Genomic DNA, 24,198 nt, shown 5'->3' on the forward strand with positions numbered 1-24,198 from the left:
TACCTCACAGTGCCAGGGACCCGCATTCAATTCCCACCTTGGGCAACTGTCTGTGTGGGTTTCCTCCGGGTACTCTGGTTTCCTCCCACAGTCCAAAGATGTGCAGGGGAATGGGTCTGGGTGGGTTGCTCTTCAGAGGGTCGGTGTGGACTTGTTGGGCTGAAGGGCCTGTTTCCACACTGTAAGTAATCTAATCTAAAATAAGATTGCTAAACATATGTACTGTGGGGCTTCAAAATGAAAATATCTGTTGAATGTATTCACTCCCCAATTCCAGGGTTATAATAACTAAGCCTTCTTGGAATGAATAATATGTAAAAAGATATACAAATTTTGCTTGGCTTAGAAAGTCTTAAGCAGTTGCTATAAATAAGCAAGTTTACAAATTACCCAACTGAGCTGACTAAATAACTAAGCATAAAAGTAATACGACATTTCTTCGCTGTACTCTACAGTCAGAGGTGGAAATCTTTGCCCTTCACAGTTCATATTCTTGTTCCCTGGACTGATGAAAAGTGCAACTGAGTCTGTAAAACTGTTGTTTGAAATCAAATCAATCTGTAGGAGGAGAAGTAGTCTGCAGAGACAGATTCTGTCTGATTTATAATCCATTGACTGCATGCAGTGTTATTTTAATGTTACACAATTTTGGGCTTTATATAACATAATAAAAAAAGTTCATTAAAGAGAAATAGTGCTGAAAGACAAAGCATGAAGGTTACTTGATATTTTTCCAATGAATAAATACAGCCTCAACTAAACTCTTGATCAATTAATGTAAACAAGCAAACATTTTCACGGCACATGATGTAAACACTGAAACACATGAAATAAATTTTCCATTATTCTTTCTCAATTTTTCATGATAACGGAAAAAACAAACCAGACCAACAAGGAAATTGGATAAAATTCAAACACAAGTCCTAAAAACATCCTTGTAATTACTGTATGAGATTTGTATCAATTTATGATTAATAGTTTCTTAGGAACAAAGGAGTTGGAATATTCCTGAAAAAAAGCATATTGCCCAAGCTTGGCTCTCATCTGGGTACAACCAAGAGTACTACAGTTCAGATGATCTTACTAAAGGAGAAAATCTGCTGGTGAGTTGACAAGTTTTCTCTGATTGGCTGGGGTATTACTCTAACATAAACAATGAGCTATTGCAAACCTCCCAACAAAAATACATACTATTAGATATGATTCTGCAATTGGATATCACTCACTAAACAATCTTAATGCACCACTAGCTACACTAACAATCAATTTAAGATAATCAAACATGCACATATGCGCCTTGCTTATATTGCTAGACATTCTAATGCAAGGTCCTATTCTCTGCAAACAAAAGAAATATAGAACAAAGAGAACAAAGAACAAAGAAAATTTACAGCCCGGGAACAAGCCCTTCGGTCCTTCAAGCCTGAGCCGATCCAAATCTACTGTCTAAATCTGTCACCCAATTTCTAAGCATCTGTTTCCCTCTGCTCTCCATTAACTCATGCATCTGTCCAGATCCATCTTAAATGAATCTACTGCTTCTGCTTCTACCACCACTGCTGGCAACGTGTACCAGACGCCCACCACCCTCTGTGTGAAGTACTTGCCGCACGTATCCCCTTTAAACTTTCCACCTCTCGTTATTGAATCCTTGTCTCCATTGAAAGCTTGTGTTTATCCTGTCTACACCCTTCATGATTTTGTAAACCTCGATCAGGTCCCCCCTCAATCTCCTTTTTTCTAATGAAAACAAACCTAACCTACTCAACCTCTCTTCACAGCTAGCACCTTCCAAGTTTTGTGGATTTTTTTGAATTACCCAAGAGCTTGGGGAGCATATTGTCCTGGTTGCATTCTCCATGGCAAAGCCTCAGCCAGAGTCAACCATTCTAAGGATTAACATTCTTTTTCTATTGTACTATAAACTCTCTGATCAATTGAAATTTGGTATGCCTATGTTTGTCCTGATCAGTTCAAGATAAAAAAAAACCTGGCCAACAGGTCTCTGTTTCAAAGTTATGATTATTGCTAACACATTGCAACAAACTTAAGTACCTACAAGAATAGATCAAGAAATTTAAATTACTCAAAGTAACATGGATGTAGGAATCTCAACCAAGTCCCCATTCAGTTTCACTTGAGTTAATTAAGAAAGCAATAAACTGGAACTTGAGGATATTTGGAGCTTAATAAACATCAAAAGCTGTGCATCTACTATTTCACCTGTAATCAGAAGGAAAATCCTTTTTATAGAGCTAATTATCTTGAAGCATTTGGTTGTGCTTTTATTTATGATTTTATTTCTGAGTTAGTCAATTGGTCACTGACAGTTGCATATTATATTAATACTGTGCTCATTTTTGTTATTGATTATTTCAAAATTTTAAATATCAATGCTTCTAATATCCACTTCCTTTTGTTTAAATTCAAAATAATCCATATAAATTATTGATCATATTTAATCTTTAGCTTAGGAGTTCTCAGATATGTCGAAAAAATCTACTACTTTACAGTATTTTCCAACTGTCTTTCCTGATGTCAATTGACATACTCATAAAATGACTTAGCATGGATGACATTTAATGAATTCTATAAGACCAAGAAATTCCTGATAAAATCTGCAATGGAGTTTAATCTAAGGCAAACATGTTAAGATTCAAATCAGAAGTAGCAGTTTCCCCAAAATATTGATACATTTAAAAGTTATAATTAATCTCATTTGTATATCACATACCCTATGTGTGTACAGCTTAAAATATGGTTGAATATATGCAAAAAATGTTCTTCAATTGATAGCATTAAAATGACAGAATTGATTATGACATAGGAGGCATTCACCTGTTGTTTCTGCATCAGATCACCATAGGAGCAATTTATCTAATTCACCTTTCCCCCATGGCCCTGCACATTCTTCTTTATCGGATCACAATCAAAATCTCTCTTTAATATCTTGATTGAACCTTGATTGGAGGGCAGAATAGTGACTCAGTGGTTAGCACTACCGTCTCACAGTGCCATGGACCTGGGCTCAATTCCAGTCTTGGGTGACTGTGTGGAGTTTGCATGTTCTCCCTGTATCTGCATGGGTTTCCGCTGGGTTCTCTGGTTTCCTCCCACAGTCCAAAGTTGTGTAGGCTAGGTGGATTGGCCATGGCCTTGGGAGGATCTTTTTGGAGGATCGGAGCAGTCTCGATGGGCTAAATGGCCTCTTTCTGCATTTTAGGGACTCTATATTCTAACACTTTGCATTTAACACATGAAACATTTTTCAATGTATTTATATATGTGTTTTATATATATATAGTAACAATTAATCCAAATCAATACTTCAGGCTGTGCATTCCAGGTCCTTATAGCTCACATTGTGAAAATGTTCTTTCCCTCATGTTGCCATTGCTTCTTGGCCAATTGCCTGAAATCTTCTTCATGATTAATCCACCAATTAGAATATTATTTATGCAAATTACGTCATGTATATATGCAAGCCATGTCTCAGTTGGGAGCATTTTCACTTTTGAGTCACAAGATCTGGGTTCAAATCCCATTCCAGAATCCAAACAAGATCAAGACTAACATTTTAGTGTGGTACTAATATAGTACTGCACTGTTGCAGGTGTTGTAATTTGAATGAAACATTAAACAAAAGCTCCATCTACTTCTCAGGTGAAAGTAAAAGATCCCATGCCACTATTTTGAAGAGAGCTGGGTAATTAACACTAGTATTCTCGACAATCTTTATCCCTCAATCAACATTACAAAGCTAGATTGTTCAGTTATTACACATAGCTGGTTTTGGGAGTTTGCTGTGCCTTGCTTCCTACTTTACGATAGCGACAATATCCCAAAAGTATTTAATCAGCTAGAAAGTGCTTTGAGATATCTGGTGGTCATGAAAATTGCTATGCAAATGCAAGCTTTGTTTCTTCCCTAAAATTAGATATAATGATGTCAGTTGATGTCAATTGTTTCATCTGAATGAGTAAGACTATCTTGGTGTCCGCATAGATTCTTAGATTTTCAGAATTATCCTCTACAAACTGAGACTAACTTGCTGAAATGTGTCAGTACCCATGCATACAGACTGACCAGTTCTAATAGATCTTCATTTATTCCTTTAGGTAGATCATATTAGTAACTCAGTAATTGGAGAAAATGTAAGGGTAAAACCCCAAATGCTGAACTAATTTGGATATGTCTCCAGTTGAGATGTGTCATCGTTTTACAGCAGTTACTTTAGATTCTGGCTGCTTTATAAAGCTGTGATAATCTGATTCATTATTTTTAAATGCATAATATAAATGTCTAATATTGTCTTTTAAAAAAGCACCAACAATTTACTTCAATTGAAAGGCTAAAATCCCAGTTTCTGAACATTTAATTCCACTAGAAGTGAACACTTTTAATCTGATACCAAACTAGTTAATCTACTGTTTTAACCAAAATAAAGAAAACTATTGTCTGTTGGCCAGAAAAGGTTTTACAATAGACACTAATCAGAAATATCATACAATACATCTTAATAAAAATGTGGATTGATAATATTAAATAATATTCCTTCTTGATAGCAAAATGTTGAAATCATCTTGGGTTAATATATTTCTGCGAGTGAAATAAAATTGGTAAATTGTTTTCTGGTAAACCATTTTGGAAAATGAATCTTGTTTTCAGAAGTGTATTTCTATCACCACGGAAACCTCTTTTGGGCTGCCACATCAGAGAAAACCCAACAGCTGCTTTTGTTTCCAGTGTAAAGCTTCTGCTTCATCTAAGCTCTTTCCTTTGAAAGAGTCTAGACCGCAATATTGTTTATACATCTGCACCTGTCATTCGAAAAAGCTGATAATTTTTATTCTTGTAGTATTCTAGGTATTAAAATGCTGGACTGAAATAGGACATAATATCATGACTAATGCAAATAAAGTCATTCTGTAGACATGGACACATTCTTGATAAAAGTGAGAATGTTAAAGAGACATGGCAGTGTGATAGATTACACTCTCAAGTAATTTATTAAGAGCTGTACTATGACTTTTCAAAAGTAATATTGCTTTCTAGCATCCATCCACATCAGCATTAAAATCTTCTTTACCTTGTAACATTAAAGCTTTGTCTTTTTCATCGACTCTTATAAATGGCTTTGGGGTTTGAAAGAAAACGTGTCAGAGGGAGTTATGTCTTAACTGTTGCTGGGATTATTCCCAGTCACATGGCCACTCTCTGCCACAAGTAGAGCACAAAAAGGTGACAAAGGCAGTGATTTCCTGTCAGCAAAGAGCAGAACAGGGCTGTCTAGAAGTGATGCAAATGAGGGAAACTTTCACCATGGTTTGTTTGATTCACTCAGGGTCAAAGCATGCTGAGCAGAGAGTGAGACACATGAGAGCAGGAAGAAACCCAAAGGAAATAGAACTAGTCTCTCAAGGAAATATAGCATGCTGTTCTGAAACTCCACTCCAGTGTCTTCTTTATATCCATTATATCCATTAGCTAAATAGAGCTGCACAAATACAATCCAGTAAAAAAAATTGTTTTAACTGGAAAAAGTGTTATCAAATATTGCTTGAAGTTACTGTCCATGAAATCAATATTAGATGGAACTTGTTTCACTCTTATGATCCGGTAAAGCCTGTTTATTCGAACTCATTTTAATGAAATAGATGTAATTTCTTATGCAATTTGTACTTTGGAAGATTGCTCCACAGTTGGATAACCCAGTTACTGCTTTGTAATTCAGTGCCTGATTTCTAAAAAGATACAGTAGTCGTCTTTCTTCTCTTTCCATTGAAAACATTTGTTCTGCTTTGAAATGCTATTGCAGATTACACACTGATACAAAACTTCAAAATCAGTGCAGCAAATTCAGAAAAATACCATTATGCAGGCACTGTCACACAACTCCAGAAGGGTAGTGAATGAACAGAAATAGTATCAAACTGATTTGCTGAAGCAACATATTGGTTTGAACTAAATATAATTAGCATCAAATAATTGATCACAGCTATCACACCAGAATTTCATAAAATCAGCCTTCAATGAATAACTACATTAAGTTTGAGAGATGAGATACTCTAAACTTTAGCTCTAGATTTGACTGTGAAAAGCTAAAGGCAAGGTGGATGGAAGATAAAAAAAATTGAAAATTTGCTCCAGACCTTAACAATTAAAATTATATTTTGTCTTTGCATCAAAAGAACAATGCTTAGCTTGTAATTATCTCATTGTGGTATGAACACAACGCAATCATTTGTATTTCTCAGAGACTTTTGAACATTGGGTTATCACATTACCCAGCTTCAAAACTGAAGAAGACATAGCAGAAGTAGGCCATTCAGCCTACTAAAGCTGATTTAATAATCTTCAACTCCACTTTTCAGCCTTTTTCCAATTACTCTTCATTCCTTTTATTAAAATTCTATCTGAATCTTGAACACATTAAATGACTCAGCCTCTATAGCCCTATAGAGAAAAGAATTCTACCGATTCACCTTCTAGTCTCTGTTTTGTATGAACGACCCATTATTCTGAGATTATGCACTCTGGTCCTAGACTCTCCCACAAGGGAAAATAACCTTTGTACATCTAGCCTGTTAAGTCCCCCAAGAATCTTGTATGCTTCAATAATGTTACCTGTCATTTTCCTAAACTATAGGACCAACCTACTCAAAGTCTCTTCTTTAAACACTTGCTCTATACCTGGGATAAATGCTTCTCTGAACTGCCTCCAATTCCATTATATCTGAAATAACTGCACAGAGGCTGGTTTCCTGTCACCAAGTCACCTTTTACTGTATTTGTATGTGCACAGTGCATGGGCTCTGACCAGTCAGCTCAAAGCCAGTCCCTGGACTGAGGAGACCTTCTGAATCTCCTGTTTATATCTGTCAGCCAGGGCTCCCTGACTGGTCCAGGTTAACAACCCTGATCAAGGATCTCCCTGCCAATGAGATCCAGCTGGCCCTAGTTCCAATCACTCCAATATCTTTAATAAAAATAGAAATTTCTGGAAAAAGCTCAGCAGGTCTGGCAGCATTTGTGGAAAGAGATCAGAGGTAACGTTTTGGGTCAAGTGACCCTTCCTTAGAACATTACAATATCTTTCTTCAGATAAGGGGAGCAGATAAGGGGATCGCATGATTCCAGATGTGATCTGATGAGTGTCTTGTATAGTTTTAGCAAGATTTCCCACCTTTATATGCCATTCCCTTTGAAATAATTGCTAACATTCTGTTTACCTTCCCTATTACCTGCTAAACTTGAATATTAGCATTTTGTAATTTATGCACAATAAATTACCCATATCCCTTTATATGTAGCTTTCTGCAGTGTTTCTCCATTTAAATAATGTTCAGCTCCTCTATTCTTCCTGCTAATCTCACATTTTTCCACATTATATTCCATTTGCCAAGTCTTTGGCCACCACTAACCTATTTATAATTCCTTTGTGGGCTCTTTATTTTATTCTTACCTATTGCATTCCTTTCTAATTTTGTGTCATCTGCAAACTTAGCTATATTACATGAACTTTTCTCATTCAAACTATTAATATGTATTTTAAATAATTGCAGCCTCAGCACTGATCACTGTGACTCTCCATTAGTGATGGATTGGCATCTTGAAAATGCCTCAATTTTCTCCCACCTCTTCTAAAGGTTACCCTCTACCCAGGGTAATATGCTACCCTCAGCAACATGGTAGCCTAATGTACATTACCTGATCAAATGCCTTTTAGAAAATAAGACATTTCTTCTCCACAGATACTACGAAACCTAATTAGTTTCTTCAGCATTTTCTGTTAAACCTTCATCTATCCTGCTTGTTACCTTTTCAAAGTATTTTAATATATTTGTCAAGAAATGACTTCAGCTTCATGAAGCCATGCTGACTCTGTTTGAGTGTATCATATATTTCTAAATGCTTTGCTATTACATCCTTTATAATAGACTTTTCCCCAAAACAGTTGTTAACTTGACTTGTCGATAGTGTTAGTTATTTATTTGTCTCCTTCCCTTTTTGAATAAATGTGATACATTGATAGTTTTACAATACTCTGGCATTTTTCCAGAACCTAAGGATTCTTTTAAGATTACTAGCAATGAATCCACTATCTCTGTAGCTGCTTCCTTTAATATCCTGGAATGTATCACATCAAGGCCAGGGGACTTATGGGTCTTTAGCCCCATCAGTTTACCTCACATGCTTTCTCTAGTGCTGCTTATTTCCTTTCCCCATTTTTGATTATTTTGTATTTTTGGAATGCTATTAGCATCTTCTATTGTGAAGACTGTTGAAAAGTATTCATTCAAATCCTCTGTCATTCCCTGGCTCCCCATTATCATTTTCCCAACCTCATTCTCAAAGGGGCCTATCTTTACTTTGGCCTCTCTGCAAAATGACTTGAATGTAGTCATGTCTTGAATTCTGATGCTGATTTTGCAGCAGATGAAAAATTATTGAAAACAACAATTTGCATTTAAATTGCATCTTTAATGTAGTAAATTGTTCTAAGATGCTTTAGAGGAGAAAGCCCTCACAATCTTGATAATAAGCCATTATAATGGTATCTTGAGTGTGATGTCTTGGTAAACTATTATCCTATGAAGAATCAACATGATAAGGAACAGAGGGAAAAACAAATTTGTTTTGAAACTTAATAATTAATATCTCTACATTATAAGACTTTGGACAGAATTGTACAGATGGAAGGTTTTCCTGACGTGCCAAACTGAAGAGGCAACAGAAAATATACCTGCCTGATATCAGCTGGCCAACAGCCATTGAATGCTGTGAAGAATTTCTGCTCTCCATACACAAATAAATCCTATACCAGGAAGCAGCCAGCTAATCTGATGGCACGGAGCCCTGTGGTTCCAATTGTGTCACCAAGAGCAGAGACCAAGAGCAAGCAATTCCCAGATCCTTAAAACATACAGTTGAAGACGGAGGTTTAGTGTGAGAGCACTGTGACAGAAACAGGAGTGGAAGTAAAGGGTATGGCCAGACCTTGGGATGACTTTTCCCAATCTTGAGAGGGACTATTCAGGAAAGTGCATCACAGCCCTATCTACATGAGGGTCAAGCAGACTGGTCTACTGGGCTTTCCCTCCAATCCCAGGTCTTATGCCACAGAAAAATCAAGGCTGGGAAGGAAGCAGCCTATTAGTGGCCAATAGTTTACCACTTAAGGGCCTCAGTTGGAGTGAGCGCAGGCGAGTCTCCCAGGGAACATGACAGGGTCTCCCACCTGCAAACGTGGCACTGGTTGACCATGACAATCTGGCCATAGAACCAAGTAATAAGTATTCTAAATTCAAAAATATACAGTTTACATTTTAGAATTTTTCTAATTTTTCCAACTTGCGTACTCAAAAACTTTATAGGATTGTTTGCAACAAGACAGATGACATAAAGTCTTGAATCCTCTTAACATGCACGGAGTAACATTCTAATGTGAATAAGCAGCAGCAGTGCTAGATAGCTGACCATAGCCAATGCCATACATACAAGAAATATAATCAAACTTCAGTCAGTTGTGATGCATCTAAACATTGGACTCTCAAATCTCAGTATGCATTAACATTCATGCTGAGGTTTTCAAGAGGGATAACATTGGCAGCCCTCGTTATATCATTTGATTGGAGAAAGCAAAAGAGATTCCTTTTTTTTGCCAAAAACACACCTGTTGGTTAGATACAAAATGAATGGGAAATGTGCGCTAAGTTTTTTAGGTGTACTTGACCGAGAGATTTGAAAGAGATGTGGCATAGGGAACCCAGGCTTGCCAGGAAATGGACTGGGGTGATAGCTATCAAATTGAATTTAGCAAATAAGAGCATAAAAGATAAATTGCCTGCTACAGTATTCATTTTCCAGTTAGCTCAGTAGGCTAGACAGATAGCTTTGCAATGCAGAGTGATGCCAATAGTGTGGATTCATTTCCTGCACTGGCTGAGATTACTATGAATCATCTCCTTTTCAACCTCACCCTTTGGTCTGGTAGGACTGTGGTAACTTTACCCTCTTATCCAGCAATATACTTCAGGAACTGTTTTTATGTGGCTATCAGCAAGGGACAGGACAAAATAATATGCTCACAGCCACGGTTCTCAAATAGGAATTGATCACTGTGTAAGATGGTAACTCAGGTTCAAGATCAATGCTCCATTAAGGAATTTAAAATTAGGAAGCCAAGAATACAGGCATGGAAATCAAGAGGAAAAATAAATGGAATTAGCTTCAGAAAATTGATCACAGTTTTTGAGTCAATAAAATTTAATGCAAATGATCCGAATTTTCCCAGTTCTAGCCAGGAAAGATGACAATGGGTAGGGAGCAAAATTTCTTCACCCTGCCATGGCATATTTCCAGTGGTGGGAGCCTTAGCAATGTTCAACTATCCAATTAAGGTGTCTGGGGAAGGTGTGCCACAGTGTGGAGAGGCTGGCAGATAAACTCTAGTCACCTCCCACGGTGTTCCTTGGAGACCCATTCTTCATGAGCTTTCCATGGTTCGTGGAAGGACATGTGGCAGCAATAGCCACCAATATGACAATGCCATCGCTGCTGCACCCCTACACCCTGATTGCTGAGATGCATCTGCATGCCTGACAAATGCTTTGGCCCAACCAAACTCGTTACACTTCTATGGCACCTGACTATTGAGATGTCCTCACCTTCAAGTTCAACCTTAACGTTTTCCACCGTGGTGCTGATAGCCCTCTGATTGATCCGACGGTTCACAGGAGTAAACTGCCATTCTCAATTAGATGGTGGTCTTGCAGTGACAACTGCAGGTAAGGTGTTACTCCAGGGTCTCATGGACAGATTGGCTTACCGCATTCCTCTCAGTGGAGGAAGATATTATAATTAGATATTTTACCAAACTCTTTGGACGCTGGACTGTACAAATTGTTGAAATAACTAATGGTCAGGGCTTCAGTTATAGATTATATTCAAAAACAGATTTAATGTACATTTTCCCCAACCAAACTCGTTACATTCAACTCCACTATTTTGTACTGTAGACTAAATTGGCTGCGATTACATGTGAGAACTGAATAACTTTGACATCAAAACAAAAGAACAATTAAACTTCAAACAAGCTCGAGCTAAGCAAATGGAAATCTGTAATGAAATCTAAGAACAACAGCAGCTAAATCATCAGCTGTAAGAGTAAGGCATGTTAATGCCTCAGATAAATCCCTGACCTGTTCTGCATTTCCAAAATTTCTGTCCAAGATAATTATGTTTCATTAGCATCAAGACCTGGATACAAATGCATATTTAGATTAGAGTATCTATATCTCTGGATGGTTAAAGATAACATCTTTAACACAGATATGAGCACTTGATTTTCCATCTGCACCCTTAAATCCTTTTTCCATCTGATTACTCTTTTTCTTGACACTTTAGCAAGGCAAGAATTTATGCAGTACACTTTTTACAAGATCTGAAAAACTATTTAATATTATTTTACAGCCTTCTGCAGAATTCTACCAAGGAATATATTAACTTTAGTGAAATGCAAACCATTGACAAATTCATTTATTTATGTGGAAAATGAGTACGATATTTTATTTGTGTTAAGTCAGCTCTTTGCCTAGTTCAACTGTGTGCTGCTAATGAAATTTCGCGATCAAAGTTAATTCTTACATCAAGACTGCTCAGAATACAGTATATTTAAGAACTTAAAGCTGAGTGGTAACAGTATTGAGTACTTTAATACAATAGAAAACTTCAAAGATAAAGTAGCTGCAGCTGTCTAATCAAACTGCAGGAAATGAAGTCAGACTTCATGGAGCTACACAGCATCAGACAGTTATTGTGACTGTAACCTCAAGCAATTGACAATAATGTGGTTTCAACTATGGGAGAAACAAACAGTCAGAATCTGAACTAAATAAAGTGCTGAAGCTGCAGAATCAGATGATAGAAACATTAAACACATACAGGGAATAAATCATTACAACTAATATCTAAACCAAAGCTATGCAAATACATCTGAAGGGAACTGTGTGCTCTTCGAAAACTGTCATCTAAAATCTGGTGAAGTAGCATAATAAAGGCTGACCAACACCTTGCCAAAATAAAATCCAGTCCATAACAGCACAGACAAAAATAAAATCAAAATAAATGAAGGCTTGAAACCTTGATGCCAGAGGGATTACTAACGGAGACACCAAAATTAATAAAATGAAATTTCAGACTTGTCTTTGTCTGACACATCAAAGGTGATAGTAAACTTAGGGCAAACAGTTCTGTACTGTAAAACAAATTTGGTGAGAGTGGATATGTTTCACAGAAACCGATAAATGGAGATTAGGCCCGGTATTCAATATGAACAAAGGAATTTGGAATTGACAGTGATAATTGTGGGCTTTTGAGAGACATGGCTGCCAAAGTATATGAATTGTTTCTCCTTTTCCAGATACTCTCCTTCAACATATCTGAGAAGTGTGATATTTTGCTGATCAGGGTACTGGTTGACATATGAGTTTTGTTTTGGCAATATTCAAAAACAGGCTGAGCTTGTTGAAAGAGGAACTGAAGAAATCCAGAGTAAATCTGGTGCAGCACGGGCAAGTACACTGCAGTCATCTACAAACAGTAGATCATTTATATTTATGATGGTCAGTTTCATTTTAGTCTGGAGCTGACGATGGTTTAAGAAGGGCAGCTGCCACCAAGGACAAAGAAAATGCTTCAACACACTCTGAAGCAACAATGAAATTAATGATAGTGGAGTGTGCTACCAATCATTCAAAATGGCAGCAACTTGTCCATAAACTTGCATCATGCTTTGAGCCATATTGTCTTCATGACAATTTGGAGTGAGAGCAGAAATGAAGAGAAAGCAAAACCCACATGCGAGATCCAACCACCTGCCCCATGTGGGTCACGAATTGGTCTATTCAGTCATGTAAACACCCATGACAGAAATTTATGATCTTGAGTTGACGTCAGCCTAAGATTTATGACAATTTACATCACAGACAAGAGTGGTGACACAATGCCATTAAGATTACAATATTTCAAGAACAAAGAATAGTACATATAGGAACAGGCCTTTTCGCCCATAAAGTCTGTGCTGACACGTGATGGCTTTCTAAACAAAAATATTCTATTTAATGTTGTGAACAGGTTACTTTGTAAAAATGAAATTATCATATGATTGTGCATCAAGTAAGATAAAAGAGCAATTTATGTACCGTCTGTTCTGCTATAACATGGTATTTGCGTTCTTGTGCGACCTTGTGTTACAGAAAATTGTGGAATAGACATAACGGGGATGATGGGAAAATCAGGGTTGGGGCGAACCACCAAAAATATCAGTAAAAATCAAAACAAAATGTAGTTAACCTAACACAAACAATAGCACAGTCTAGGTAAATGTTAAAATCATATATTTTAATGAAATAATACAATAAATTTAACACTTTTAGGGGTTTCTGAGTTTTCTGAGTTACAGTACTGTATTAAGACAAGGGCTGAGGGCCATCATCAGCATCATCATTGCTTTCAACTGCAGTTCTGGGTGCAGCGTTATGAAGAAAGAAAATATTATTCCAGACATGGATGATTGTGGTTCATTGCCCTAAGACGGTTTCTTGAAGGTTGGCTTAAAAAAGGCATCTCGTTTTTGTTGCTTTGCCATCTTTCTTCTTTCATGAAGAAGATTAGACCTTATGCCATAAATTGCTGTCCAGCTACATTCTGCAGTGTAGTCATTGTTGTCTAAGAGCTGCAGTTGCTTCTCAACTTCCCTCGGGATAGAAGACGAAGGAGAAGTGGAAAGTTCTTGTGGTGCTGCATCCTGAACTTCATCATCTTCATCACGAGCTTCAGCTCTCCCCCCTCCCTTCCCCTCCCCCACCCCCACCTCAGCACGTTGTTGTAGATCAGTCCACTTAGAGTCAAAGAGTCTTAGAGATGTACAGCACAGAAACAGATCCTTTGGTCCATCTCGTCCCAACCTAATCTAATCCCACCTGCCAGCACCCGGCCCAAGTCCCTCCAAACCCTTTCTATTCATATAACCATCCAGATGCCTTTTAAATGTTGCAATTGTACTTCCCTGCACCATTTCCTCTGGCAGCTCATTCCATACATATACCACCCTTTGTAAGAAAATGTTGCCCCGGGGTCTCTTTTATATCTTTCCCCTCTCACCCTAAACCTATGCCCTCTAGTGCTGGACTCCCCACCTCAGGGAAAAGACTTGGTCTATTTATCCTATCCATGCCCCTTATGATTTTATAAACTTCTATAATGTCACCTCTCAGCCTCTGATGCTCCAGGGAAAACAGCTCCAGCCTAATCAACCTCTCCTATAACTCAAATCCTTCAACCCTGGCAACATCCTTGTAAATTTTTTCTGAACCCTTTCACATTTCACAACATCCTTCCAATAGAAAGGAAACCAGAATTGCACACAATATTCCAAAAGTGGCCTAACCATTGTCCTGTACAGCCGCAACATGACCTCCCAACTCCTATACTCAATATTCTGACCAATAAAGGAAAGCATACCAAATGCCTTCTTCACTATCTTAACTACCTGCGACTCAACTTTCAAGGAGCTATGAATCTGCACTCCAAGTTCTCTTTATTCAGAAATATGCCTAGGACCTTACTATTAAGTGTATAAGTCCTGCTAAGATTTGCTTTCCCAAAAGGTAGCAACTCACATTTATCTAAATTAAACTCCATCTGCCACTGCTCAGCCTATTGGCCCATCTGATCAAGATCCTGGTGTAATCTCAGGTAACCTTCTTCACTCTCCACTACACCTCCAATTTTGGTGTCATCTGCAAACTTATTAACTAGGAGAAAGTGAAGACTTCAGATGCTGGGGTACCAGATTTGAAAAATGTGGTGCTGGAAAAACACAGCAGGCCAGGCAGCATCCGAGGAGCAGGCGAATCAATGTTTCAGGCATAAGCCCTTCCTGAAGAACTAGCACCACATTTTTCAAAACTTATTAACTATACCTCTTATACTCACATTCAAATCATTTATATAAATGGTGAAAAGTAGTGGACCCAGCCACCAATCCTTGTGGCACTCCACTGGTCACAGACCTTTAGTCTAAAACACAACCCTCCACCACCACCCTCTTTCTTCTACCTTTGAGCCAGTTCTGTATCCAAATGGCTAGTTCTTCCTGTATTCTATGAGATCTAACCTTGCTAACCAGTCTCTCATGGGGAACCTTATCAAACGCCTTACTGAAGTCCATATAGATCATGTCTACTGCTCTGCCTTCATCAATCCTCTTTGTTACTTCTTCAAAAAACTCAATCAAGTTTGACAGACATGATTTCCGATGCACAAAGCCATGTTGACTATCCCTAATCAGTCCTTGCCTTTCCAAATACATGTACATCCTCTCCCTCAGGATTCCCTCCAACAACATGTCCATCACCGATGTCAAGCTCACTGGTCTGTAGTTCCCTGGCTTGTCCTTACCACCTTTCTTAAATAGTGGCACCACAATAGTCAACCTCCAGACTTCCGGCATCTCACCTGTGACTATTTATGATATAAATATCTCAACAAGGGGCCGAGCAATCACTTCCCCAGCTTCCCACAGAGGTGTAGGGTACACCTGATCAGGTCCTGGGAATTTATCCACTTTTATCCATTTCAATCTTTCCAGCACTTCGTCTCTCTAATATGGACATTTTTCAAGATGTCACCATGTATTTCCCTACATTCTATATCTTCCAGGTCCTTCTCCACAGTAAACACTGATGCAAAATACTCATTTAGTATCTCCCCCTTTTCCTGTGGCTCCACACAAAGGCTGCCTTGCTGATTTTTGAGGGGCCCTATTGTCTCCCTAGCTATCTTTTTATCCTTAATGTATTTGTAAAAACCCTTTGGATTCTCCTTAACTCTATTTACCAAAGTTGTCTCATGTCCTCTTTTTACCCTCCTGATTTCTCTCTCGTGTATACTCCTCCTGCCTTTATACTCTTCTAAGAATTCACTTGATCATTCCTGTCTATACCTGACATATGCTTCCTTTGTTTTCTGAACCAAAACATCAATTTCTCTAGTCGTCCAACATTCCCTACACCTACCAGCCTTTCCTTTCACCCTGACAGGAATATACTGTCTCTGTACTCTCGTTATGTCATTTCTGAAGTCTTCCCATTTCCAGTTGTCCCTTAATCTGGGAACATCTGCCCCCAATCAGCTTTTGAAAGATCTTGCCTAATACCATCAAAATTAGCCTTCCTCCAATTTAGAACATCAACTTTTAGATCTGGTCTATCCTTTTCCATCACTATTTTAAAACTAATAGAATTATGGTCGCTGGCCCCAAAGTGATCCCCACTGACACCTCAGTCACCTGTCCTGCCTTATTTCCCAAGAATAGGTCAAACGTTGCACCTTCTCTAGTAGATACACCCACATACTGAATTAGAAAATTTTCTTGTGCACTTTTAACAAATTCCGTTCCATCTAAACCCTTAACAATATTGCAGTCCTAGTCTACGTTTGGAAAGTTAAAATCCCCAACCATAATCACCCTATTATGCTTACAGAGAACTGAAATCTCCTTACAAATTTGGTTCTCAATTTCCTGCTGACTATTAGGAGGTTTATAATACAATCCCAGTAAGGTGATCATCCCTTTCTTATTTCTCTGTTCCACCCAAATAACTTCACTGGGTGTATTTCCAGAAAGTCCTCCCTCAGTAAAGCTGTAATGCTATCCCTTATCAAAAATGTCACTCCCCTTCTCTCTTGCCATTCTTTTGTCCTTCCTGTAGCACATGTATTCTGAAACTGCCAGTCCTGTCCATCCCTGAGCCACATTTCTGTAATCTTCAAATCCAACTTGCTTTGCAAGAGTGACACGATGTTCTTTATTGCTAGAAGCTCCTTCAATGGTTCAACACCTTTAAAATCATGAAGAAGATCTGGAAGAAGCTTCTGCCCAACTACATGCAAGCAGTCCTTATTGACATCACCCCTGGCCTCCACAATGATTTCAATAGCGTTTTTAATGTTAAAGCTCTTCTACACTTAAGAGCACTGTCCTCATTATCCCTCTCAGTAGCTGCAATCAGCTTCCTGAATGTGTGCATTTAAAAGCTGTTTTGCACCCTAGTCCATGGGTTAAATGAGGGAGGTTATGCTTGGAGGTAGAAGGATCACTTTGATATTTTCAGAAAGCTCACTAACAGTGGGAGGATGGCTTGGTGCATTATCCAGCATGAGGAGAATCCTAAAATCCAAAGCTTTTCTCCAGCAATAATTTCTCAAAACGTCCTCAAAATCATCAACAATAAGTTCAGAAAAAATTTACCCTGTCATCCAACCTCTTTTGCTTGACCTCAAGTAAACACCTCGAGTGGACTTAAGGTAACCAGGAGTGGAATCACGTAATAGCCAATGGGACTTCGCATTTTTAAAAAATTGTTCCCCAATTGACCAATCATGTTACAGCCAAATTACATTGACAAAATGCGCGTTATAGGAGAACGACTTGTGCACCAAGAAAATTCAATGCATTTGAAATATATATATATTTATTTATTGACAAAAATCTGTTCATGTCCATCTTTAAAGGGCTCACAGTGCTTAACTAATTAACTATACAAAATTAATTCAAAGGTTTACTTGTAAGTGAATAGCTTTAGGATCTTTTTGGATAAAAGAACTTTTGTTTCTTTTTAATAAATCCATTCATGAAGAAATCCATCTGTTACTGCATTATTTTATTATGAACATGGATGTTGCTTCAGCTGCAATTGAAATGACAGCCTCAGAAGATGTTAAATGATAATGCCTCTCACCAACCAATCATATTGTATTATTTTGATAAACAAATAAATACTGTACACATAGATATGAGGTGACATCAGAATGACATATCCTTGAGGGAGGTAAAATCGAGATTGAAACTTTGTCAAGGGATTCTCCTGCTTATCCTCCAACAGTATTCCTATGATGTATTTTCAGTTAAAATGTTGACCTTCATGGATTTGTACAGATAGGAATGTAACCATGAGAAGATGACAGGAGTTTTTAAACTTCTGAGCCTGGTGAAAGGCCTGTAGAGAATTCTTGATACAAAGTGATAGCATTATTTAAGTTCTGTGATAATCTCTTAAGGCCCAAGTTTAATTAATTCAGTAGAAAAATTCAATATAAAGACGTTATTGCCAAGTCAAGTGCAAGTGTTCCAATGAATTGCACCTGTAGAATCATGATTTCAATCGCACAATACAATCCAAGGGTGAACAAGGTGGTTGCTGGACAACCTGCTCTTGAAACACAACTTTGTTGAGCATGCATTCATGAACAAAATATAAAATTGAACTTAAAACTAAATGCAATCATTCTTATTTTGCCTGTAGTCCATTAACAGAATGTCTAAAGAAAATTCACTGCAGTATGTCAAAAACTTTAACTTGCCTTACCAAAATCTTCATCTAGAGCGTACAGTACTGGTGGAATTAATTTGCTTACATTCTTAAAAAAAAACAAGAGGGAATAAATCCTTTTATAACTATAATTAACACAAACAAGGACTAAACAAGAGGGACTGGAGGGATAAGTTTCAGTGAAAGTGAGGAACAAGCCTATGAGCAGATAACAGAAAATTGATTCCCTTTTGGGCAAGCCCTCTATGCTAAAGCATACTCTGAAGTCCAAAGAAATTACTTCTTTCAATAGTCTGTATTTGCCTCTCTGCCCACTGCCAATTAACAGCAAACCAGTTTCATCCAGGTAAAGGAAAGACCCCAAATGTGGTGCATTCAAATGAAAATCAAAGAATACACAAACCCCCTTTGTGCTTGCTGCTCTGCTTAAAAATTCTCTTTTCATGTACATAGTGATACCTCTGGGGGAGAATATCTGTGTGATTTTCTCTCACAGCTACCTTTGGTTCTATCCAAGTGCTGTTTCTACAAGTAGTGTTTTTTTTCCTCATGGTTTCTCAAAAATACAAAATCTGATTACTCTTTATCTATCACATTGTACAACAGCCACACATTAGTGGCATTCACAATGAGAAAGACAATGCTCCCAGATGCTTCCCTTACTGGAACTGATAATGCGCAGACCTTAAGACATTTCTCCTGGTGCTACTCTTAAAGATGATAGTAACTTGTGATGAAGCCACTAAGACAAGAGATCGGCTTCTGTTTGACCTTGAATTTCCATTCCATGTGTAAAAATGAAAAATTACTAATAGAGCCAGAGGGTGGTTGTTTCTTGTCATTATCCTGTTGTCAATTCTGATGGTGGTTATTAATTTTTTTTCCTTTACGATTCACAATCTGCTCTTCGAAATGTGCCATATGTTCAAAGCAATTCAGGGATGACAACTGTCAGAATTACAACAATAAAAAATAGCCTAAACGAGGCAGATTTACTGCTTTGGAGTTTCTGCTGAAAATAACCCCTGAAATGCTCTAACACATTACCCTCTTCTGTAAAATGCCATCATGTCGACAGTATAAGCTTTGAGATTTTGTGTCAATAAAAGGGTAAAGTAATATCATACAAAATAGAGTACTTAATAGGCTATGTAACAAAAAATGCAAATATATATATTTCCCATTTATTATTTGAAGGAATTCAAGACAATATTAGTGTCTAATATATTGTTTTAATTGTGTGCAAAATAACAAAGCAATAAAGGCTGTTTTGTCTGTGATTAATAAAAATTCATTGAAAACCAACTAGTATCAGTGTAGTGATAAAACAGACTCCTGGAAAATTCTGCTCGTAGAGTTTCTGAAGGACAGACTAATCATTTGAAACCTCAAATCGAAGCACAGACTGGAAAGTAGAGCCCCCATTTTCATTGACTATTCATTTTGTTTCAGTCTATTTATTAATCCTGTCTCTTTTATTTCTACTCATCTGTGGGAAGAATTCTTCATTCCTTTATAAAATTAAACCTAATAGAATGTGATAAAGGGAACAGTTTGGCAATTATGATGTCTGCAATCTTTGCTGGCAAGCAGGAGATGGAAATGAATTTGGGGACAGGGAAGGGAATTCTAATAGGCACCATGATATATACAATGAACGCCAAGATGTCCACTGAGAGAAAGACTTGTCAGGCTAATCAGATTTTCCATATCCACGTAAAGACAGTAACATAGGCTCTAACCTTGTAAAGATGCTGCTGCTGCTCTTCTGACATCATCAGGTCATGGCTGTCTATCACTATGGATTCCATGTCAATCAGCCAATCCCAGAGCTCCTGGTACTCCGATTCAAAGTCCAGAAGGCTGGAAAGAAGAATTAAAAATGCATTATGTATTACATAAATAAAATATATATTCCTGAATCAATGTTGACTGGAAAATTTAATTGCTTGTTATAGAGAAAATTAAAACTTGAAGCTAGCCAGCAAGATTTCATTAAACGCCAATGCAGGTAGATAGCACAGTATGAGAAATAAAATAAAGTAATAATATATTAGGGAGACAAAAACAAGCATTCATATAATTCGATATTAACCAAGATAAACCCATAAACATTTTTCTTGTCACTTCATCCATGTGTATCAATGATATATGATAAGCCATATTGTGGAAATGATCACTGAATTTGATTCATTGCCTCAGTATTGGTTTAAAAGTCCCCAACTCAATACAGCATTTTCATCAGAATATCAACTGCATAGATGTATATCAATAAACAAGAGGGTCAACAGCACAGAAGGCAAGCCTACAGCCAAAGGTTTTCTGAGAAAATGAAAGTATATCAGACATACATTTTAGTTGGGCATGAGTGAGTATGCCAAACCACTCACAAGAGCTGGATGGAGCACTCGACAGGTGCTCCCCATAGACATGCTTGATGCAAAAGTGAGGCCATAAAGTCAAAATGAGGAATTCTCAAAAAGACAGTAATCATTAAAATTCAAAGGAAGATTGTAAGGTTTGCATTAAATAAATCATTAGATTGAGGGGCTTAAAAGGATTAAAGCCATGTTCAGTTCAAAGCACATTGCCTGAGTTAACCGAACTCTCTGGTTTACAACTCAGCCCCAACACCCTGATGCAGTAAGCAGTGGTAATTGTGAAAGATTCACACATCAACAAGCCAATGTACAGTTCTCAAGATTTACTTAAATCTGACACTAATGTGCATCCACAGGACTGAATGCTGACCAATCCCTAACAAAAATTACCATTAAAGTCTTCTCAATAAGGAGTTCAATGCCAGTAAATGGAAAGAGAGCTAGTCTTCATCAGAAAAAAAATTCTGTAATATATGAAACGTATTCATAATTTGATATAATGAACACATGACTTAAATGTTGCAGCAAACATAGATGTTCCACTTGGCAATTCTTAATAAAAGAGTTGTTTCTGTTACAAGTTTAATGATCTGTTCAATGAGCAACAGCATGAATTCTCTGGGATTTCATATGTAAATAAAAATCCAAGGTAATTCAAAACATGAATTTCACACAATTTTGACTTTGGTTTCAACCTGAGTAAACAAAAGCAGCACATTGGATTTATGGAGACATGTGAAATATGCTTCATATATAGAGTACAATTTCTCCTAAAGCCCCTGAATGTAATGTTGAACCCTTCAAAGTATATTCTCACTATCTTCCCCTTGAAATAGTGTCCCATACATGTAGCATAACTGCGCATGTATCAAAATAAATAGCATGTATTCATTAACGTTTACATATTACAGATTTGGATTTCAAATTCAATTTATTTTATGTATCCCTAACTTATAATATGACAATTCGCAAATGATTTAAATTTCTAAATTGAGTTAAATGATTTTTCAAAAAAATATTAATGGTACTGCAATAAAAAAGATGACATCAAGTTGCAAGAAATATCATTTGATATTATTTTTAAAATATGTCAGTGCTAAATCAATTTCGAGATTCCATGAATTATCTCCAGCCGTACATGATATATCTTCCTTAAGCTTTAACAGCACTTTCAAAGTTAAGTACAAGCTTTACCCTCTTATTTTTTGACATAGCTGATAAAGACCAAGCCTGAATGAGACTCACAGCCTATGTGCCATCTCCAATCCAATTGAGTTAACTTTGTAAGGGAGCATTAGTTCTGATAGCAAAGAGATCATTACCAGGGTTCCCTCTTTTGACTGTGTGAACTCTACAGCAGAATAACCCCTTGTTATCTTTGTAGGCAAAAACATGAAGAAAGACAAAGTACTGAAGGGTGAATTCAATCCCTTTCCTTGACAATTCCCAATTTAAACACCAAGTTAACTGTCAAGTTAAGGGTACTACTCCACAATGGCAGAAAGAACATTTAAGTCATCATGACCAATCTTTACATACATTCTCGTGATTAGATTACAAGTGATACAATCAGATGCTTGGAAGCTCATTGAATTACTCCCCAGCTGAGCATCAAAGAGTAACTAAGGACTAAATTAATAAACCTTTATTGGTATGCAATGCTTGCACAGCTTATCATCATCAGTCATCTAATGCCAGACCTCCTGTAATAATGCTGTATTCTTCTTTAAGGCAGAGGCTTGGACCTGGTGTTGTGTTTCAGACTGTCTATATTTGCTCTTTCATTCGCTTGTTATGTACTGCAGCTTATAATGGCTTCAGGTTGAGAATGCTGATGCCTAATTCAAGGTCTAGTTCATGTGTTTTAATTTTTTGGGGGGGCTATTCCTCAAGCTCAGAAAGCCCTTTAGAATGGCACAGTAGGAAGAAATTAAAAATCACACAACACCAGGTTATAGTCCAACACATTTATTTGAAAGTATTAGCTTTCAGAGCGCTGCTCCTTCATTAGGTAGCTGTGGAACAGGATCATAAGACACAGAATTTATAGAAAAAGATTACAGTGTCACGCAACTGAAATGATATATTGAACAATATATCACTGTATCAATATATATTGTTTGTTCAATATATAATTTCAGTTGCAACTGAAATGATATATTGAACAATATATCACTGTATCAATATATATTGTTTGTTCAATATATCATTTCAGTTGCATGACACTGTAATCTTTTCATATAAATTCTGTGTCTTATGATCCTGTTCCACAGCTACATGATGAAGGAGCAGTGCTTCGAAAGCTAGTACTTCCAAATAAACCTGTTGGACTATAACCTAGTGTTGTGTGATTTTTAACTTTGTCCAACCCAGTCCAACACCAGCTCTTCCACACAATAGAAAAAGTAATGCAGAGGCAGTTGAAAAAAGAAATACTCGTAAATATGCATGTGTACAGACTGTAAAACCCCCTTTTGAGATGAAATTTATTGTTCCAACGAATGTCATTTGAAGGCTAGTTTGCAATGGGTGAATGCTCCTTTTCTACCTCCCCACTGAACCATTGCCATCTTCAGAAGACCTCTTCTAAAATGCCCTCAATGAAAATCATACTCTTTGAAGTCTGTCGGAAAGCTATCTCTTAGTTGTTTTTCTATTTGTGCAGCGTTATCCTGCATGTTTTCCTCTTCCAATTATTCCCTTTAAGCCTCTGATACTGGGATACAGATGGAAATGTTCATAGAAAACTCCCATGGAAAGGATGTCAAAATACAAATTCAAAGTTTGTATAAATAGAAAGAAATAACTTGCATTTATATAGTGTCTTTCATGATTTCATTCCCAAAGGTCTTTATAACTGGAAAAGCATGTTTCAAATGAAGATATTCTTGTTATGTAGGGAAACAGATGCGCCTAATTCTGAGCTGTACTCTTCTAAATTGTCACCTCAGATTATGAGCTCAAAATTCCTTGAATATGCTTGAATGTATAACTTTTTCATGAGTAGGAAGGAAAAGACTTTCAGTCTGAAACTATCATAGAATCATTTCTTATCAGAGTAGCTGAAAAGAACTTTCCTTAACTGCTTCAGTCAGATCTGATACTTCATAGAAAGTTTAAGAAGATTCAAATCCAACAAACTCAGTCATTTCATTGTTTGAATGTGTTATGTCCCATATATACTCGTGTATAGGTTGAATTTTGAAGATGGTTTTAGTTTGACTATTACACGGGCATAAGTTTTGAGTGGCTGAAGCACATGCTGCTGTAGAAAAAGTAATTTTGATCGCATAACTAATCCCAGGTAAAGAAGAAAAACACAATAAATTACGGTGAAGGTAATTATTGGATAAAAGTAAGAGACTGGTATGAAAATGTAACATGTCAAAGATTCATTGAAATCCTGCAAAGTCACACTG

General features: G+C 37.1%; 1 protein-coding gene across 4 annotated transcripts in view; it reads right to left on the bottom strand.

The window, feature by feature from the left end:
- akap6 (A kinase (PRKA) anchor protein 6) overlaps window positions 1–24,198 on the bottom strand; it is a 413,822-nt gene that overhangs the window by 106,412 nt on the left and 283,212 nt on the right. For all 4 annotated transcript variants that reach the window (XM_072568962.1, XM_072568965.1, XM_072568963.1 and 1 more), the window contains one exon: window positions 20,141–20,261. In XM_072568962.1, the coding sequence (XP_072425063.1) occupies window positions 20,141–20,261 (121 nt within the window). The remainder of the gene's footprint in view (window positions 1–20,140; window positions 20,262–24,198) is intronic.

Source organism: Chiloscyllium punctatum, chromosome 4 (genome assembly GCF_047496795.1).
Source record: "Chiloscyllium punctatum isolate Juve2018m chromosome 4, sChiPun1.3, whole genome shotgun sequence".
Taxonomy (NCBI): domain Eukaryota; kingdom Metazoa; phylum Chordata; class Chondrichthyes; order Orectolobiformes; family Hemiscylliidae; genus Chiloscyllium; species Chiloscyllium punctatum.